The 18,787-nt window shown below is 35.9% G+C and overlaps 1 protein-coding gene across 3 annotated transcripts in view; it reads right to left on the reverse strand.

The window, feature by feature from the left end:
- The window catches only part of LOC144962725 (uncharacterized), a 31,519-nt gene that overhangs the window by 10,444 nt on the left and 2,288 nt on the right, over positions 1 to 18,787 (reverse strand). Inside the window, exons 2-6 of one of the 3 annotated variants that reach the window (XM_078895917.1) lie at positions 11,106 to 11,909; positions 7,691 to 7,789; positions 5,716 to 5,851; positions 2,345 to 2,395; positions 1,077 to 1,139 (exon numbers count right to left, since the gene is read on the reverse strand). In XM_078895917.1, the coding sequence (XP_078752043.1) occupies positions 1,077 to 1,139; positions 2,345 to 2,395; positions 5,716 to 5,851; positions 7,691 to 7,789; positions 11,106 to 11,688 (932 nt within the window). In that variant the 5' untranslated portion in view covers positions 11,689 to 11,909. The remainder of the gene's footprint in view (positions 1 to 1,076; positions 1,140 to 2,344; positions 2,396 to 5,715; positions 5,852 to 7,690; positions 7,790 to 11,105; positions 11,910 to 18,787) is intronic. The other 2 variants (XM_078895918.1, XM_078895919.1) reach the window with 2 other exon arrangements.

The raw sequence follows: 18,787 nt of genomic DNA on the forward strand, positions 1-18,787 counted from the left end.
TTTTAAAATATTAGAGAGTTGTCAGGTTAAGATTTTTGTCCCAAAAGTGTGTGGTGAAACCTCACAATGCTAGCTTCTTTATTTTTACTCCTGTGTCCACCAGTGATTAAGTAGCTCTTTCCTCTTTCACAATGGAAAAGGGTAATCCTGTGACAAAGATAAGATAAGTATTAAATTGCTCCATCAATCAAGTAATGTATGTGGTGTAAGGGTTACAAGTCTGACTGATAATCAGGAGATCTGAAGTTCTATCTCCAGTCGATGATAACAAGAAATGAAGTGAGTAGGAAAGTGCCAGAAGACAACAGAGAATAAAAACTTCACAGCGGAGATATTTGTGTTGAGAATATTGGCTATTAAGCTTAAATGCTGGCCAACTAACTTCGCAGCATTTCTGTGTGTTGAACCTGTGACCTCAAAAAGTCGGGGAGAGAAGGCTCCAGTAAGACTAAGCTTTGAAGAGAAGGCTCCAGTAAGACTAAGCTTTGAAGCGCCTTTTTTGGGGTCGTGGATAGCTCAAATGGTAGAGTCACTATCTCCTCGGCCATGTGGAGTTGTCGTACCAGTAGGGACGCGGGTTGGGGCCCCCATCGCCGCTGTGAAGTTTTTATTCTCTGTTGTCTTCTGGCACTTTCTTACTCACTTCATTTCTTGTTATCATCAACATAAGTGCCTGCTCCATTCACTTCTCTGAATTATCTCCAGTCGAGGTAGGCAGACTTTTTTTTTGTATTTTCCATTCTGCCTTATATGACACACTATTTCAAGACACCTTTCCATGATTTTATCTTACATCAGAGCCTGCTACCCAATTTCTCAGTCTAAAATAGGTCGGTAAGACACTCTAAAATGAGAAACTAAGTGCATTGAAGTAAATCAAGCTAAAATGGAATTCTTGGATCCTTAATTTCTTATTCATATATAGTTGATTCTTTTAAGTCTGCAAGTATTTAAGAACAAATTTATGTTATATATAATTGGGAGCAAATATCACATACATACTAAGTACTAGCGTAGGTAAAGAAATGTCTTTCTCATGATTGACAAATCAAATTACTATTCCAATATTACATTACCAGAATGCTTCAGACGCTGCAACAGTATCACTGGTGTTGGTGGGTATTTGATCACTATGTTTCCTGTAGACAGAGTAGATAAAGAATCTAAGTACATCTAATTTATGCATCAATTATATTGTGTATTATAAATCATAATGTGTATTGTATTAGTGTATAAGTGTACTGAATAGTAATAGTGTAAGATAATATATTTTTATCTTTGTTGCACTGTATAGTAATCACATTCTTGTAATTACATTCTTCTTACATTTTTGTGCAATCTTGTACAGAAAATCAATCTGAATTTTGAGGCGCATATCATCCCATGAGTAGGGCAGGATACTTGTTTTTGGCATAAATGAATGCCAGCCTTCTAGTAGGATCGCCGAGACCATTGTTATTTCGGATTCGTGTAAAAATTTAACTTTCTTTATAAGCCAAATAAGCAGACAAAAAAATAACATTTTTGTCCGATTGGAACTTGGATCTGACCTTTCGGGGGTCACATAGAGGTCTAACAAGGTGAAATTATGGTTAAATTCAGAACTCCCATAATATCAAGAATTTGATAACTTGTAAATAACGAAAAAACTTTAATAGGATCTAAATATATCACCTAAGAAAAAAAAAATTAAAATCATATATCATTTCAAGGAGTTATTGCCCTTTATTTACGTCGGCCTTTCTAAAAACAGCATGATTTTCAGGAATATCACTTAAACTGTTAAGAAAATTACAACTTGTAAAGAGAACAAATAACAGCTCATACAGAGAATAACATTATTTCCAAATTGCAAATAAATCAGATCACGATTAATGGAGTTATCTCACCCATTGAATTATGTTACCAAAAATAGAACTCAAAAGTTAATAGGAAATCTATAGCACTGTCTGAACAAAAAAAAAACGTGTCCTTAGGCTCTATACAAAATCTTAGCTCTATATAAAAATTCAAATGTGTTATCACCCTTTTTCACATTGGAAAAACAAAAACAAAAAACAAGTGTGTATTTGTGAAACATCTAGAAAATTTATGATAAAACAATAATTTTCAAGAAAAAAAATATGCGCAACTGAATAAGTTAAAATTAATTTGTAGATCACAACTAAATCAGATGATATTTAATAGAGCTATCGTCAATTAAAGCTTGTAACTAATAATTATAATACTTGCAGCCTATTGGGAAATCAATACCAGCCAAATAACAAAATATAATGTTGATATGTTATGAACCGGTATACAAAAATCTTAGGTATCTTTTCTCAATTCAAAAGAGTTATCGTACTTTTTCAAATCTTTATTGCAGCAAGTCTCTTCTAGTGAAATACCTGTAAAACTGTTAACAAAACAAATTATTAATAGACAACAAATGGAAGCTACAAAAGAGATTAACATATTTGTAAATTACGGCGTATCAGTCCTTCTACATCCCAATTTGTCAGGGAGTTCATGACCCAGATTAATATTCTGTGAGAGTTGTTTGCCTTTTCGATTTTGAGGTGAAGTCCCCAGATTTATATTTATTTGTCAAATGCTTAACCGTATCTACCCATACTACAATTGTTTCTTCTTTTTCTTAAAGACCGTCACATTTATTCACTGTGAAATATATGTTATCCAGTACAAGACTTAGATCTGTTTTATGTTTTTTTTGTTTTTCAGGGTTGTACGGCCCTTGCAACACATTAAGGTCATATCAGCGTCAGTAAAAAGGAAGAAAATGGAAATGTAAAACGTTCTAGAATTACAATTAAATCACCCAAGAATAGGGAAGACAAAAAGGGAATTGGTTCAAATAGGAAACAGATGTAGATTCCAAGAGCACACTATCAAAGTACTTAGTTTGAGATCACCTAAAAGTCTCATCCAGACACAAGCACAGGTCCCTACTAAGAGGAACACATTCAAATGTTTACAAATCATATATAATATGTGTACAATACATAATACGGTGCACAACAGAGAGATTATTTACAAGGGGGAAAAATACCATCTCCCAAAACTAACTATACATTTGACTGTTTCCCTCCCAGCCAAGGACTCCGGCCAGGGCCAGGACAAAACCATGTAATCTCATTCCAAGACAAAGACAGAAAGCAAGTTGGAAAACAGATATGGGGGATAGAAGACACAGGAAGTACCTCCATGCCCACTATGGGAGGTCAGGAACCCCACCCAGGACTTAGATCTGAGCTTTTAAATAACATACTCCCTCTTCAGGAGAGATTATACGTGCATGACATCCCCTACCCAATTACTGTAGTCAAAATGTTCAGAAGAGTAAATAATAACTGTGATGGGTTAAGAGAATGAAAAAAAGACTTGGCACTAGCTATTTATTAGACAATGGAATGTGTTCCCCAATTAGAAATTGGGTGCTGCATAGTGATACATTCTGTGCTGTGGTTATAAGATAGAGAATGATGTGTACAAATACATAAGACTGTTGTCCATTTATTTTCTTACATCTGACAAATTTTGCAATCTCAATTGTTTGCTTTACGGGTTTTACGGCGCTTGCAACACATTTAGGTCATATCAGCGCCAGTAAAAAGGAAGAAAATGGGATAGTAAAAAGTTCTAGAATTACAATTAAAGCACACTAGAAAAGGTAAGACAAAGGGGAATTGGTTCAAATTGGAAACAGATGTAGATTCCAAGAGCACACTATCAAAGTACTCAATTTGAGATCACCTAAAAGTTTAACCCAGACACCAGCACAAGATCCCACTAAGAGGAATACACTCAAATGGTTACAAATCATATGTTAAAAATAAAAATAAAAAAAAACAAAACATAACGGAGAGATGATTTACAATGAAAAAAAATATCATCTCCCAAAACTATAACTATACATTCGACTGCTTCCCTCTCAGCCAAGGACTCCGGCCAAGGTCAGGACAAAACCAAGTAGTCTCATTCCAAGACAAAGACAGAAAGCAATTGAAAAATAGGTACAGGGGACATAAGACACAGCAAGTACCTCCCTGCCCAATATGGGAGGTCGGAACCCCACCCAGGCAATCTCAGTCAACAGAGGATATACAGGTATATAGAAATAATAGAAAACAATATCACAGGCATGCCTACCCTCAATTTCAAATTTCAGGGACATTTTACGGAAAAAACCTCCAATTTCAGGAACATTACATCACACAATAGTAATGTCTTAAAAGATAGTCAAACATCTGATATCAAGAACATAAAGTGGTTACAATGGTGCCAGAGGCAATCAGAAGTAGAAATTAATCTGCTGGCAACAAAATAAGTATCCTCAATCACTGGTTTAAAAATACAATATTACTTGGATAACTCAAGATAACACCACCACTGGTGAGAATAGTTGACCACAAAAAAGGAGGAAATATTACTCCAACCATTAAGAAAGAGAATAGCTTACCAATTTCCAAATTATATGGTTTGATGACGTGGTGGTGGTGGGGTGGGTGTAGTAGCTGTGGCAGGGGTGATGATGTGGTGGTAGATGTTGTAGTAGTGGTGGTAGAAACGATGATGTGGTAGAGGTAGTTGGTGTAATGGTAGTAAGGATGATGATGTGGTGGTGGTAGTGGTTGTAGTCATAGTGGTATAGACGATGTGGTATAAGTTTTAGAGATGACGATGTGGTAGCTCTTGTTGTAGTAGCAGTGGTAGAGATGATGATGTGGTGGTTGTTGTAGTAGTGGTGGTGGTTGTAGTTTATGTGGTAGAGATGATGATGTATTAGAAGTGGTGGTAGAGATGATGATGTGGTGGTGGTGGTGGTGTTGGTGGTTGTAGTAGTGGTGGTAAAGATGATGATGTGGTGGTGGTTGTTGTAGTAATGGTGGTGGTAAAGATGATGATGTGGTGGTTGTTGTTGTAGTAGTGGTAGAGATGATTATGTGGTGGCAGATGTAGTAGTGGCGGTAGAGGTGGCTGTTGTAGCAGTAGTGGTAGAGATGATGATGTGGTGGTGGTTGTTGTAGTAGTGGTGGTAGAGATGATGATGATGTGGTAGTTTTGGTGGTGGGGATCACGATGATGTGGTTGTGGGAGTTGTAGTTGTGGTTATAGGGATGATGATGATGATGTAGTGGTTGTTGTTGTAGTGGTGGTGGTTGTAGTTTTGGTAGTAGAGATGATGATGTGGTGGTGGTGGTGGTGGTTGTTGCTGTAGTAGTGGTAGAGATGGTGGTGGCTGTAGTTGTTGTGGTAGAGATGATGATGTGGTGGTAGATGTAGTAGTGGCGGTAGAGGTGGTTGTAGTAGTAGTAGAAGTGGTAGAGATGATGATGTGGTGGTGGTTGTTTTAGTAGTGGTGGTAGAGATGATGATTTAGCGGTGGTTGTTGTTGTGGTGGTAGAGATGATAATGATGTGGTAGTTTTGGTGGTGGGGATCATGATGATGTGGTGGTGGTGGTTGTAGTTATGGTTATAGGGATGATGATGAGGATGATGATGATGATGATGATGATGATGATGTCACAGTAGTTAATAATTGTATAAACTTCTTAATTTCAAGGTGTAATATAATGGTCGATTTTATCATTTCCTAACAAAAAGTAAACTTCCGTATTTTCCGAGACAGTCATTATTTTTTTCAAATTTCCGGGACAAATCCGGAAATTCCGGGACAGTAGGCATGCCTGATATCAACACATCAAAACTACTACCTTTCTTCATTTAATTCTGTTCCATCTTTTTCAATTTCTCTATTTCTGCTAGCACAATACAGTTGATTTGTTTTTGCCACAGTCTCCTGGTTGTCTTCACGAAGATCAACATCATAATCATAAAGAATGTTTTGGGCTTTGAAAAAAAAAGGAATAAAAAAGGATTTCATATGTTTTCTGAAACACATTAGTGACTTCTAATCTGAATGACTTATAAAATTATATAATAATAATAATAATAATAATAATAATAATAATAATAATAATAATAATAATAATAATAATAATAATAATAATAATAATAATAATAATAATAATAATAATAATAAATCATCGACACATCATTCATTGCATCCCAAAAAGAAATTTATTTTTTTATAAAGACAAGTTATAAATTAGATAGTAAAATAGATAATAGAAATATCATAATATGTCTGGAAACAGCTAAAGATAACTAAATAACTAACTGGATATTTTACTGTGCTAAGTAACCATGGAAAATGTTATACAGCCGTTGTTTTCAAAGTGGGCACTACCACCTCCAGGAGGCAGTGGCAATAATTTTGGAGGCGCTGGGTGGAAATTTGGTGATTAGGGGGCGCTTGTGGGTGCTGTGAAATTGTCATGAAATGAAAAATAGATAAATACATAATGGTAAGGGGAAAGAAACCAAATTTTTAAAAATCCCATAAAATTAAAGAAATAATATAATTTAAGCATAGTTTACAATGCTACACACTACTAAGAACTTTCTTTTCCAGCACGCAGAGCCCAAAATGATGAGATATTCCCGCCTGAAAAATTTCAATGGTTTCTTCTTACAAATACCTGGCAAAACTGTTTTTCAATCATGCCAGACCTTTTCACAAAGTTCCACCAGGTCACTTTGCACCTGCAGGGGAGTGGCACCAACCTGATCAAGGCAAAATTATGCTTTTGTCTTTCTTGTCAAAACTATGAAACATTCCGCCGAAACATTTCTGTTTTTCTGTTTCTTAGCTTGGTGGAGGTCATAAAAAATGGTGGGTGTCTGATGAGGAGCTATAAATATATAGCAGTCTGGAGTGTCTATTCGTCCTTACAGTACCAGTTATTTAATCAAACCCATCAATATCTCCAACCTTTTCTTAAGGTAAACTTAATAACTGTGTGTAGTGAAATTAATTGCTATACAGCCAACTTTTCCAGCTCCCCCCAAAAATGACGGTATATCAAGATTTACTGTGTAGACCTATGGTAATGGTAATGAGGTCAGCGACTGACACTAAGTGCAGGAAGCATGTAGGCAGAATACATGCATGTCCGGGGAATGTGGAGATGGTGATAATTGATAAAATGGAATGATATTATACCTAGCTGACTAGTTTGTTTTGTCTTTGACGCGACAAATAAAAAGTTTCATTTTCTTTTTTTAAGCCGGCGCTCGAAACGGAATAAAAACTGATTTTATTGAGGCATGAAATTTAACTCTATTTTCTTTTAAGTTGGTTCTGTCTTTTGACGTTACAAATGTTTAATTAATTTTTATTGTTTTTTGGGGGGTTTTTTAAAGTCAGAATTTATTGAGCAAAATCGTACTGTCGGAAGTCCGACAATTGTCAGAAGATTTACAGGCCTGACCCTGTAACCCTATTTATTTAAAGAATAGATCATGTTAAGCAGTGTGAGATGTATTTAGTCTGGATGGATTTGTTTTATTCTTTTTCTATACTTTAGTGCAAAGTTAAACTGGTCTGAAAGAACTTGCTTCCATTCAAACTTCTACAACGTTTGGTGTGAAAATCACTTGTTCATAATGGACTTGCTCTATCTTCCTCTGTAAAGTTTAATGCAGGGTTTACTTAGCTCTAAGTGAACATGATCCAATCATCTTCTTAAAATTTTGGTGAAGGGATTACTTAGTCAAATTGGACATGCTCCAACTTTCTTTAATTGAACTCAACTGGACTTTGAAAAACTAGTTTGAGACACATACCAGTTTCAACTTCACGTTCTGTTGAGCTGGACAAACTGTGAGACCCATCAGCCATGGTTGTGTTTGTTCTGTTAAACGATCCTAATGTATCTGGGTTTTCTGGAGAGAGAATGAATAACAGTTTTGAGAATGTAATGAAAAGGATTCTTTTCTTGATATAGAGATGACCCAGTCCTAATGTAATCGGTCTTGGTATTCGATGGTAATGCAGTGCTACTTCATCCCAGTTAAATATATGGCAAAATTGTGGTCATTAAGATTAGCAAGATTAAATGTTAATTATACCCTATAGAATAGTCTGCATTACAAATTAAATACGTAGGCTACCCATATCAATAGATGAAATAAGACACAGTAAATGTAGTTCCATCAAATCAAATGCTATGTCATATCAACCTTAAAGATAAGAACAATTTTTTTTTAAGTCTGGAGTGTCTATTCGTCCTTACAGTACCAGTTATTTAATCGAACCCATCAATATCTCCAACCTCTTCTTAAGGTAAACTTAATAACTGTGTATAGTGAAATTAATTGCTATACAGCCAACTTTTCCAGCTCCCCCCAAAAATGGCGGTATATCAAGATTTACTGTGTAGACCTATGGTAAATGTAATGAGGTAGACGCAACAAAAAAAAAGAAAGAAAGAAAAAGAAAAGGCCAATGTTTATGTATGCAATCTTTTCGCCCTTTATCGCATAACCTAGGTACACGCCTCGCTGGGGTGTGCATTGTCCATATTCATTCATCACTCTCTCACTATGCTCGGGCCTGTTGAATCGTTAGCATTGTGGGAGGAAAATTCTCTCTCTCTCTCTCTCTCTCTCTCACACTCTCTCTCTCTCTCTCTCTCTCTCTCTCTCTCTCTCTCTCTCTCTCTCTCTCTCTCAACACATACACACTCTCTCATCCTTTTTGTGATAACCAAAAAACACTGTGATTGCGCAATATAATTTATTTATTCCTCAGATTAAATATTTATGCAATCACAATAACACGATTTTTAAGTTATATACCTCTCTACTATTTAGTATGATACCAGTTTTTAAGTATCTTTTTAAGTTTTTTAAGTTATATACCTCTCTACTTTTTAGTATGATACCAGTTTATAAGTATCTTTATAATCATTTGATTATTTATTTACATTGGACAAGACTTTCATTTTTCTTCTCTTCATCGTCCTCCTCCTCCTCTTCTTCTTCTTCTTCTTCTTACCCACCTCCTCCTCCTCGCACTGATGCTGCAGTTTCTTCTCGTCCCCCTTTCTCCTAATCCTCCTCCTCGATCACCACCAGCATTAGATTCTTCTTCTACTTCTTCCCCTGCTGTTCCATGTCCTCATCCACTTCCATCACCACAATCTTCTCCTCCTCCTCATTCTCCCCCTCCTCCTCCTACTACTATTACTACTACTACTACTACTACTACTACTACTACTACTACTACTACTACTACTACTACCACTACTACTACTACTACTTCTTGTGCTCCTCTTTCTCATCTTCCTACTGCTGCTGCTTTTCTTCCGCCTCCTCGCCATCCTCCTCCTGCTCCACTTTCTTTTGTTTTTTAGGTTAATCAGGTTAATAAACATATTATTAGCAGACAGACAAATATGGATATTATATACAATTTAATTTATTCATCATTCTTCGCCTCCTCCTTTTTCTTCTTCAACATCCTCAATCCACTCTTCATATTCTTCTCCATCCTCCTCCTCTTCTTTTTCTCCTTGGTGTAATCAATTTTATTTCCCCCTTCCCCCCTGTTGATGAGATAATAAGTCTATTGTCAAATATTTCCCGTGTTATGTCACAACTAAATTTCTATGACCTCACATCGCCATAACAATAACAATCACCAACATCCCCACAAAAACAACAACCACTGATACGATACCCTTTCAAAAACGGTTAACAGGTCATCGGATAATTTCAATTTTTTTAAAACAAATTATATCTAGTGTAGATTTTTAGCTCATCACATCAGTATGGCCTTGTGTCCCACCAAACGAGACACAGAAAATCAACTTTAAATATGTCTAAATACATAATGAGAATTACAAAATTTGCGTGTTTTTAATTTGATAAATTATCTGTATCCATTTGTTTAAAAATGTCATCGTTTTGAGTAAAATTCAATTTTCGGTTTCTAGTTCGCAACGGAGGGTAACTAGTAAATTTGATCCATCCTATAGAGAGACTCTCAGCCTTCAGAACCTACAGGATAAGTATAGAGTGATGGGGGCTGTTCATGGGATCGTAAAAATACTAACAAAAAGGTGAAAATGGAAAGTCTACAGATGGAAACAGTACTGTGCTGTTTTCATTCGAAGCCTTTCCATTATCTCCTTTTATTTATTATTTTAACTTACAGGATCGGACATCGGGATAATATTGGCGACTTATTAGAGAATATTGGCGAAAGAGTGATGAACATCTTGTAGAAATAGAGGAATCACCAACATACCGACAGTGACAGCTGGATTTGGTGCTATACTGATAATAAAGGGAACCTTTGAAAATATCAGGTTTCATAGGTTAATTTGCAATATGCTTGAGCTGAAATCATTAAAATAATTTTTGTCCTTACATACTGCAATGACAGATGATGAAATTTGTCCTTCCAGACGAATAGGGCTACCCAAAAAAGTCCAACATGCAATGCTGAGAAGAGAAGATGATTTTCCTATCCAGGCGTATAACTAAACAAAACAATAACATGGGACATTCACATTGTCAAGATGGTAGCAAAAACCACAAAGAATTGTGATTCCTAAGGCCTAACTTACATCTCATCCCATCAGAAATTAAGCATAGGCATACCCTCTCATCAAACAAATTCCACAATATGTGGGCTGTGCATATGACTATGATCCTAATTGCAAATTACATATAAAAGTGATAGTATAACAAATAAATTTGAAAAAATCAAGACGATTTATGACAATTTGTATGTGATCATAGCGTCTTCAACCTTGGAAAACATTACAGAAAATCACAGAAAACGGGTCCATTTCCGTATTTTTCAAGAATATATTTAAAATTATTTGCAGATGACAGATTTCAATTTTGCTGGGTAAATACTGAATCTTGATTTAATTCTTTATGTATCGAGAAAATCATCGTTTTTAGCAGATAACAATGAAAACGAAACGCACAAACTAATCTAGGTAGATCAATTTATTTAATTCTAGGCAGAGGGTTGAAGGGGACAACATTGTATAACTAATGCTACAGTTTGAAAAGCAAACCTTATTTACTTAAAACTTGAAAAAAACAGTAACCAGATTAAGTTTATCCCAGTACAAGCAGATATTTGGCATATCAATTTATTTGATCTTAGGCAAATGGTTGAAGGAGACAATTGTAGGCCCCTACATAAAACAAAATTAAGTATAATAACATGAAACCATACCAAATATCCTTCCTTGTGATCTTGAATTTGAATTGGGCAAACTAGGGGATGAAACAGGAAGATGTTTTGTATCTTGACACGTTGTACACAAACAGCAGATGTTGAAATCAGTCTGATTAAAAAAATTTCCAGCTTTTTTTGAAAAAACTTCATCATTTAAAATGTTCCCAGAGTGTGTATTTGATTCTTCGTTTGGCCTTGCATTCATTCTTGCTCCTTCAAAACACAATGAATTCTTTTTGGTCGGGATAGACTTTGATGGTTTATAATTGACCGTTTTGAGTAAATTGATATCTTGAAAAATAAAGTTTTGGAATTTCATTAAAATAAGATAAGGATCATCTAGGTGGTTAATTGGATCAGAACGAAAATTGAAGAACTTTAACCTTCCTTCATCTCCAATCCAAACTTTGAGAAATCCTAATTTTTCTGTAGAAGTTGTATTATACAGAGGCCCTTCCCACCAAGACTTCACGTGGAGACTAAACCTGTGCCATTCATGATACAAGTTCTCAGAATTCCATGACATCAAAGGCTGTTGATGTTTGTCATTGGACAAAAAGCTTAATCTGATTAACTCCATTGTTCAGAATAATGACGCACAAAATGCACAAGGTAGACCACAGCTTAATAAGAATTATTATTACAACAAAAAGCGTGACAATGAATACACTGGTGAATTAGCTGAATGGCTGCTGGAAGTTCAAAAGCTGAATAGCTGATTGGTCATAACAAATGTCATCATTAGATGAAAGATGGAGATAGATGCAAATGCACAGGGCTTCTCAACTGTAAAATCTGGCCCTGCAGAAGAAAAAAGACCCATTGCAGTTACAGCCAGTATGGATTTAATTTTCTTCACTTTTTCTACACATGCAGGGCTCATATTTCCTAGATTTTATATATAGCGCAGCCAGCAAAATGTCAATTCGCTTGAAATGAACTCATACCTTTGTTATCAAATCTCTGTTAAAGTCAGCAACTACAGAGGAAATTCTGCTTTAAGTCAACTCAATTTGACTGACCAACATAATGAAAGAATTGTCGCAGCATGAGTGAACGAGAGGGAGAGGGGTTGTACTGAGATTGTGCAGGCACTCTACTCAAAAATGTTAATCAACAGCCTCAAGACATGGTCACACTAAGAAGATCACTGACTGTTACTGCACTGTATCACAATAGGAAAGAAAAGTTGTGACGTCACACCTTCTACTCTGGTTCCAAAATCCTTGGAAGTGTGTATGTAATCAGTCCTTCGGAGGACTAATAATGACTAGGTTACATATTGAATCATAAGGTGGCATAACTATTTTAGAACCAACATGTATTGACAGATTCTAAGGTACATAAAAGAGAGAGGATGGATGATAAAACAGAAATTTTAATTCATTCCATCCACAACATTCTTAAACAAATTGATACTCCAACGATTAATTTTGAAACTACCGTTGTTGAATCTGCCACTAAAGTAAAACATCTTGGCATCTTTTTCGACTGTAACCTAACAATGTCAATTCAAGTTAAACACCTTATCAAATTCATGTGCATTGAAAAAAGAAGAATAAGTTAAATGAGACACTTGATCCCTTTGAACATAGCTGAACTTCTGATAAATGCCTTAGTGTTATCCAAAGATTATTCCAACTCCCTTTTAATTAATATCTCCAAAGAAAATATTTAAAACCTTGAAGTTGTACAAATTAACTATGCTAGACTAGTTTTAAAAAAAATACAAAAAATCATCTGCTTATGATCTCCTTAGAGAGTTGCACGGGTTACCTGTTTAGAAACGCATCATCTATAAAATATGTTCCATTGTCTATACAACACTAAATAGTCATCCCCTGCATACTTACATGACCTTGTACACCCCCTATTCAACTCATTCACATACCATGTACAATGTACAGTCCATATGATTCTCGTTGCACTTAACTTAAAAGGATGTTTAATCTGAATACCTATCTTCAATATTTATTTGACCAATAGGGAACAAATTTGTGATGTCAAATAAGTGGTTCCTATCTCATTGGAAGTGTAAAACCACTCTACTGGAGGACTGAGTACATACCTTTTGTAAATAATCTCCTGATTTCAGAGTGGTGGAAACTTATTTTCTAGACTTAAAATATGCTAGTCATCAATAAAGATAATAATGATAATGATAAATGGCATTCGTATATAGCGCCCTACCCCAAATTCATCAGGCTCTATACGCTTTACATCCTTTAAATAAATTAATAAAATGAAAAAAAACATTTTACACATATGATATGAAAAACTTCATTTTCAAAATAGATGAGACATAAAGGTGGGTTTACAATTTTGATTTGAAAGCTGATAATGAGTCAGCAGTTCTAATATTCTCTTTGAGAGTGTTCCAAATGTAGGGTGCTGAAAATTCAAATAATTGTTCACCAAATCTTATTTTAAACAAATAAATAAAATAATTGAAATTAAAAAAAAATAATAAAGAAAAGAAAACAACTTATTTTTTTCAGCAATCCTGTACTCATAAATCTCTACCTCTACCACCACCACTACCATTACCATCACCACCATTACTCTCTAATCATTACCATTCCAAAGCAAGCTCACTACGAAAACTTTTAGGTTTTCCAAATATATACAGTCCAGTCCAGATAATTCGAAATCTGATTAACAGAATTTCTTTTAAAGCGAAGAAAATACGATGTAATGAATTATTTTCTTCTTTTTCTATATAAAATATTCATGGTTAATTCGAATTCGAACAGTCGTTATTCTCTTTATTCGAAGTGCAAGTGCTTGCCCATCACTAAAAAAAAAAACTCTGGAAGGTCATAACGAACTGCCTGTTCTCCGTATCCACCCTCCCACGCGTTTTAATGACTGAGCTGACTAATAATAATAATAACTAGACCCCTGAGGCATGTAATGGCGTGTTGTTCCCTCTCCGTCCCCACCCGCCCTCTCTCTTCTTTCTCCAAATTGACCAGCTGTCTCGCGTCATCCCTCTCTCCTTCTCGCACTCTCATCACTAAGACTAACTTGTGGTCTGCTGGCCGCTGGCTAACAAAGGAGGTTGGTTATAAATAGATCTAACACACAGTGATAACCACAAGCTGACCAATACACGGCACGAACAATCATAGGCCACACCTATAGGGGAAATGGAAATTTTTTTAACAAAGAATTTAAAAGTAAAGATCTTATTCATAAAATATATGATGAGTTGAAAAATTAAGATCTCACCAAAAAAAATCGCAATGTAAAAAAAAAAACAACAAACAATAACACTAAAACTCATCAATCTAATCAGTGTACCGTACGTGTAAATGGTAAGAGGGAAACCCACTATTGTCAGGGGAGGTAACTGAGTAATATAACACTGATACCTGGAGTCAGGTTTAGTTATTTCCCTTGTTTGGAGACAAATCGAATTCTCATAAATAGAAGTCATTTGCTTTTCCCACCCAATTCGAATTATCAGGACTGCACTGTATTATTAATTCTTTGGTGATTGGCAGCTCTAACTCTTAGGAAGTGTGTTTTTTAAAGGGGAGGGGGGGAGGGGCTGGAGGGAGAGGGATTGGTTAATATTTATTATGTTGTAGTCGCGGGCTGCAGTGTATCTGTGTTGTTGTACCAGTTGGTTATTTTTTCTTTTCTTTTATGTTTTTCTTTTCCTTTCCTTAAAACGATAATGGGTCAGAGGTGGTGCAAGGAGAGGGAGTATTTGACACCATATCCCAGATGAAAGGCATTTGAGATACACACAGACATAGAGAGAGATAGACAGTTGTTTGTTTTAAGGGTTTTACGGCTCTTGCAACACATTTAGGTCATATCAGCGCCAGTAAAAAGGAAGAAAATGGGATAGTAAAAAGTTCTAGAATTACAATTAAAGTACACAAGAAAAAGGAAGACAGAGGGGATAAGTACAAATAGGGAAAGTGTAGATTCCGAGAGCACATTATCAGTGTACTTAGTTTGAGCTCACCTAAATGTCTAATCCTGATACAAGCACAGGTCCCCACTAAGAGGAAACACTCAAATGTTTACAAACCATATGGAAAACAAAAATAATACAATGCATAACAGAGAGATGAATTACAAGAAAAAAAAATATCATCTCCCAAAACTATAACTATACATTCAACTGTTTCCCTCCAGCCAAGGTGAGGACAAAACTAAGTTTGTTTTTTTTGTTTTTAAGGGTTTTACAGCGCTTCCAACACATTTATGTTATATCAGTGCCAGTAAAAAGGAAGAAAATGGGATAGTAAAAAGTTCTGGAATTACAATTAAAGCACCCAAGAGAAAGTAAGACTAAGGGGAACTGGGAACAAATATAGATCAGATGTAGATTCCAAGAGCATACCACCAATGTACTTAGTTTGAGATCGCATATAAGTCTCTTCCGGACACAAGCACAGAATCCAACAAAGAGGAATACACTCAAACGCTTACATTATAATTTTAAATAACAAATATAATAATACATACAGAGAGATGATTTACAAGGAAAAAAATATCTCCCAAAACAATAACTATGCATTTGACTGTTTCCCTCCCAGCTAGGACTCCGGCCAGGGCCAGGACAAAACCAAGTAATCTCATTCCAAGACAAAGACAGAAAGCAATAGGAAAACAGATATAGGGGGATAGAAGACACAGCAAGTACCTCCCTACCCACTATGGGAGGTCTGGAACCCCACCAGAACATGCATTTTAAAATTATTCTGTGACTAAACTATCAAATTATGAGTCAGTTTTACTTTTCAGTTTACTTAAAGATCCATCTTTCTTCTTTTAAATGACGAAATTTCATCCAGAAATAAATTATTATGGCATCTAAAATTTAGTATTTTACCAAAAGTACATTGAAAAAAATATTAATTGCATTAAAATATCACCATACAGATTTGATTTTTTTACGGTATGTGATAGTTAACATGTTCTATTTTATCATAGTGAAAACAGAATTGCCAGTTAAGCTATGGTTATTGAGTTATGGTTATTTCAAGTGAAATCGGATAAAAACCTTGAAAGTGAAAGAATGTTATGTTACTGACAAAGTTAATAATTTGAATTATGTCTTTATATTGTTATGTGTAATCCGTATTAGTTGTGAACCATAAATATCCTAAGCTAATATTCATCACGGGTTCTCTAAAGGATGTCAACAATTGCTTGCTAATCTTTAGAAAGGACAATAATATGTATCTCAAGTAATATCGGATCAAACAATCCCAGCTACCAAATCCTGCTCGTTGGACAAAAGAATCAGAAAAAAACAACTTTATTGCATCCGCGATAAATATTGGTACTTTTATTTGTAAGCTTAATACGCTGTCTTTATCCAAGTTAATAATAGTCAAATTCCACATAGATTTTTCCACTAGTTGTCCTGTTGACATATTTCTATATGCATTACCGGTGATGTGGAGATTTTTTCTGGCCCAAACCCTCACCACTGATAGACTAGTGTCCAATCCAGAAAGTAACTAGTGATTTCTACCATAACACTACAGAAACAAGGATAAACTCCGCCTTATGTACCGTACCTGATGGTTCTTAATGACTACTATCTTTCTTAGTAAATCGAAAAGAAACTCGAATCTCTTGGCTGCTAAAGTAATATATGGAAAGAATGTTAAATGTAAAACACTATTCAAAGACAAGCATCGCATCACAATGATGACACTAATATGAGGGATGATTTTTAAAAGGAATTAAAAGATTAAATCTAGCTGTAATCGTTATTATGCTCCGTAGATTATGTGATAGACTCTAAAAACTAGTGCCGCGCTGAGGACCGGTTCTTGGAACCGCTCCCACGGTCCTTTAGCTGAGAACCGGGGACCGGTACCAAAGTGAAGAACCGTTGGCGGTCCTTACTTCTTATAACCTTTCAACAGTCCCAGCGATTTTCGCGCCATACTACTTCCCCAGCGATTCTTTGCCTCTGTCCTTTTGGCTATCTTCCACAAATGACCACCCGTCCCACTTAATTAATTGCACCCACCCCCTTTGCTATACACTAAACGACACAGATGACCATCTCCCTCCACTCAGCAAACCCCCCTTTCGTGTGTGAGATGGGGGGAACAGGAGGCGCACGCCTTGGACGATTCCATTATACGGGGTAAATTTCAAAATTTACTACACCATAATGATCGCGATGACAATGATCTATGATGAAGGCATGACCCCTCTTCTCTAATGGGTTTTTGTTTGAAATGAATGTGACTACTAAAGATGTGTGTGTGTGTGTGTCTGTGTGTGTGTGTGGGTGTGTGTGTGTGTGCGTGGGTTTCGAACCTAGCAAGTCCGATTTTTTGTCTTCTTTTGTCTATCTCTTGTCACCACTCCTTTCTATCGCATTGTTGTCATTTAAAATAATACAATAATATTAAAATTTCGTTTGGTGTTTTAACTAATCAAATAATATGAGTTTCACATATTATATCTTCCTTCCAAAATAAGTTATAACGTCTGTATTTTTAAAAATGCCAATAGAATATTTGGGGGCCCCGATAGCTCAGAGATCGATCCCGGGTGCGGTCGAGCTTTTTTTCTCTCTCAACTCCCTGTCTACTCAGCAGTGAATGGGTAGCTAGGTTTGTTAGATCTGGCGAAAAGTACTTTGGGATAGACTAGCGTCCTGTTCAAAGGTAGAAATATTTTTTTAAAAATTAAAATCAAAAAATAAATTGAGCTTTTATATAGCGCAATATCCACTAAATGTGCTCAAAGCGCTTTACATTGGGTCCCTGACTAATAGCAATACGTAACATGTAGAACGAGACATGACGTCTGTTAGGCGATGTTACAATTTTTTTCCGACAGAGACAGCACTGTTGACGACCAGGTACTCATTTTACACCTGATTACGGTGATAGGATGTGAGTAAAGAGTCTTTCAAGGATTCAACTAGGCGCAGAGCGAGGCTCGAACCCAGGACATTCCAATCTGAAAGCGAGTGTCATAACACAAGACCACATAGCCGCACAAAAGTAGAAAAAAGGAATGGAGACGAAAAAAAAAAACAACAACAAAACAAATCAAAACAAATTCTTCCCGTACTTTTGGTCCAGCATGCCACAGATACAAAATATTAACAATCCCTTTTCCCTAACACTAACATTGACCTGACCCGCTCCATCAATCTTCGCAGACACACACACGCACACACACACACACACACACACATGCTTAATGGAAGTATTATATATAGAACTATTTTCATGTTTTTAGGTAATACGCCTTCTCCGCTCTCACTTTCACTTAGCGGTTCTACAGCCATCTACTGCAGGCACTGTCCAAATGTCGAAAAAGAAACGGTTCTTTGACGCCCAAGTCCCAACGAGCCTTGTGAATGGCCAATGTCGAAAAAAAACCGGTTCTTGGAACCGGTCCTTGCGGTTCTCATTTCCCAGGGACCGTAGAACCGGCGGTCCTAAACATCCTTGGGACCGCTCTGCACTACTAAAAACCTTGCATCAGTAACATTGTTTATTTATAATTTGATAAGCATTGAACTTTCACTACAGCCGAAACTGCAAGATCTGACAACATTGCTGGTTGAAAGCAGTATTCAGTCAGTCATGCCACTATACTTTGCACTGTGTTAAGATTATTAAAATGCACCTCTTTTAAACTATTTTGGATTCAATGTTCATGTACTATTGACATGA

This window comes from Berghia stephanieae, chromosome 1 (assembly GCF_034508935.2).
Source record: "Berghia stephanieae isolate SIO BIC M18660-M18661 chromosome 1, UCSD_Bste_1.3, whole genome shotgun sequence".
In the NCBI taxonomy this organism is placed as follows: domain Eukaryota; kingdom Metazoa; phylum Mollusca; class Gastropoda; order Nudibranchia; family Aeolidiidae; genus Berghia; species Berghia stephanieae.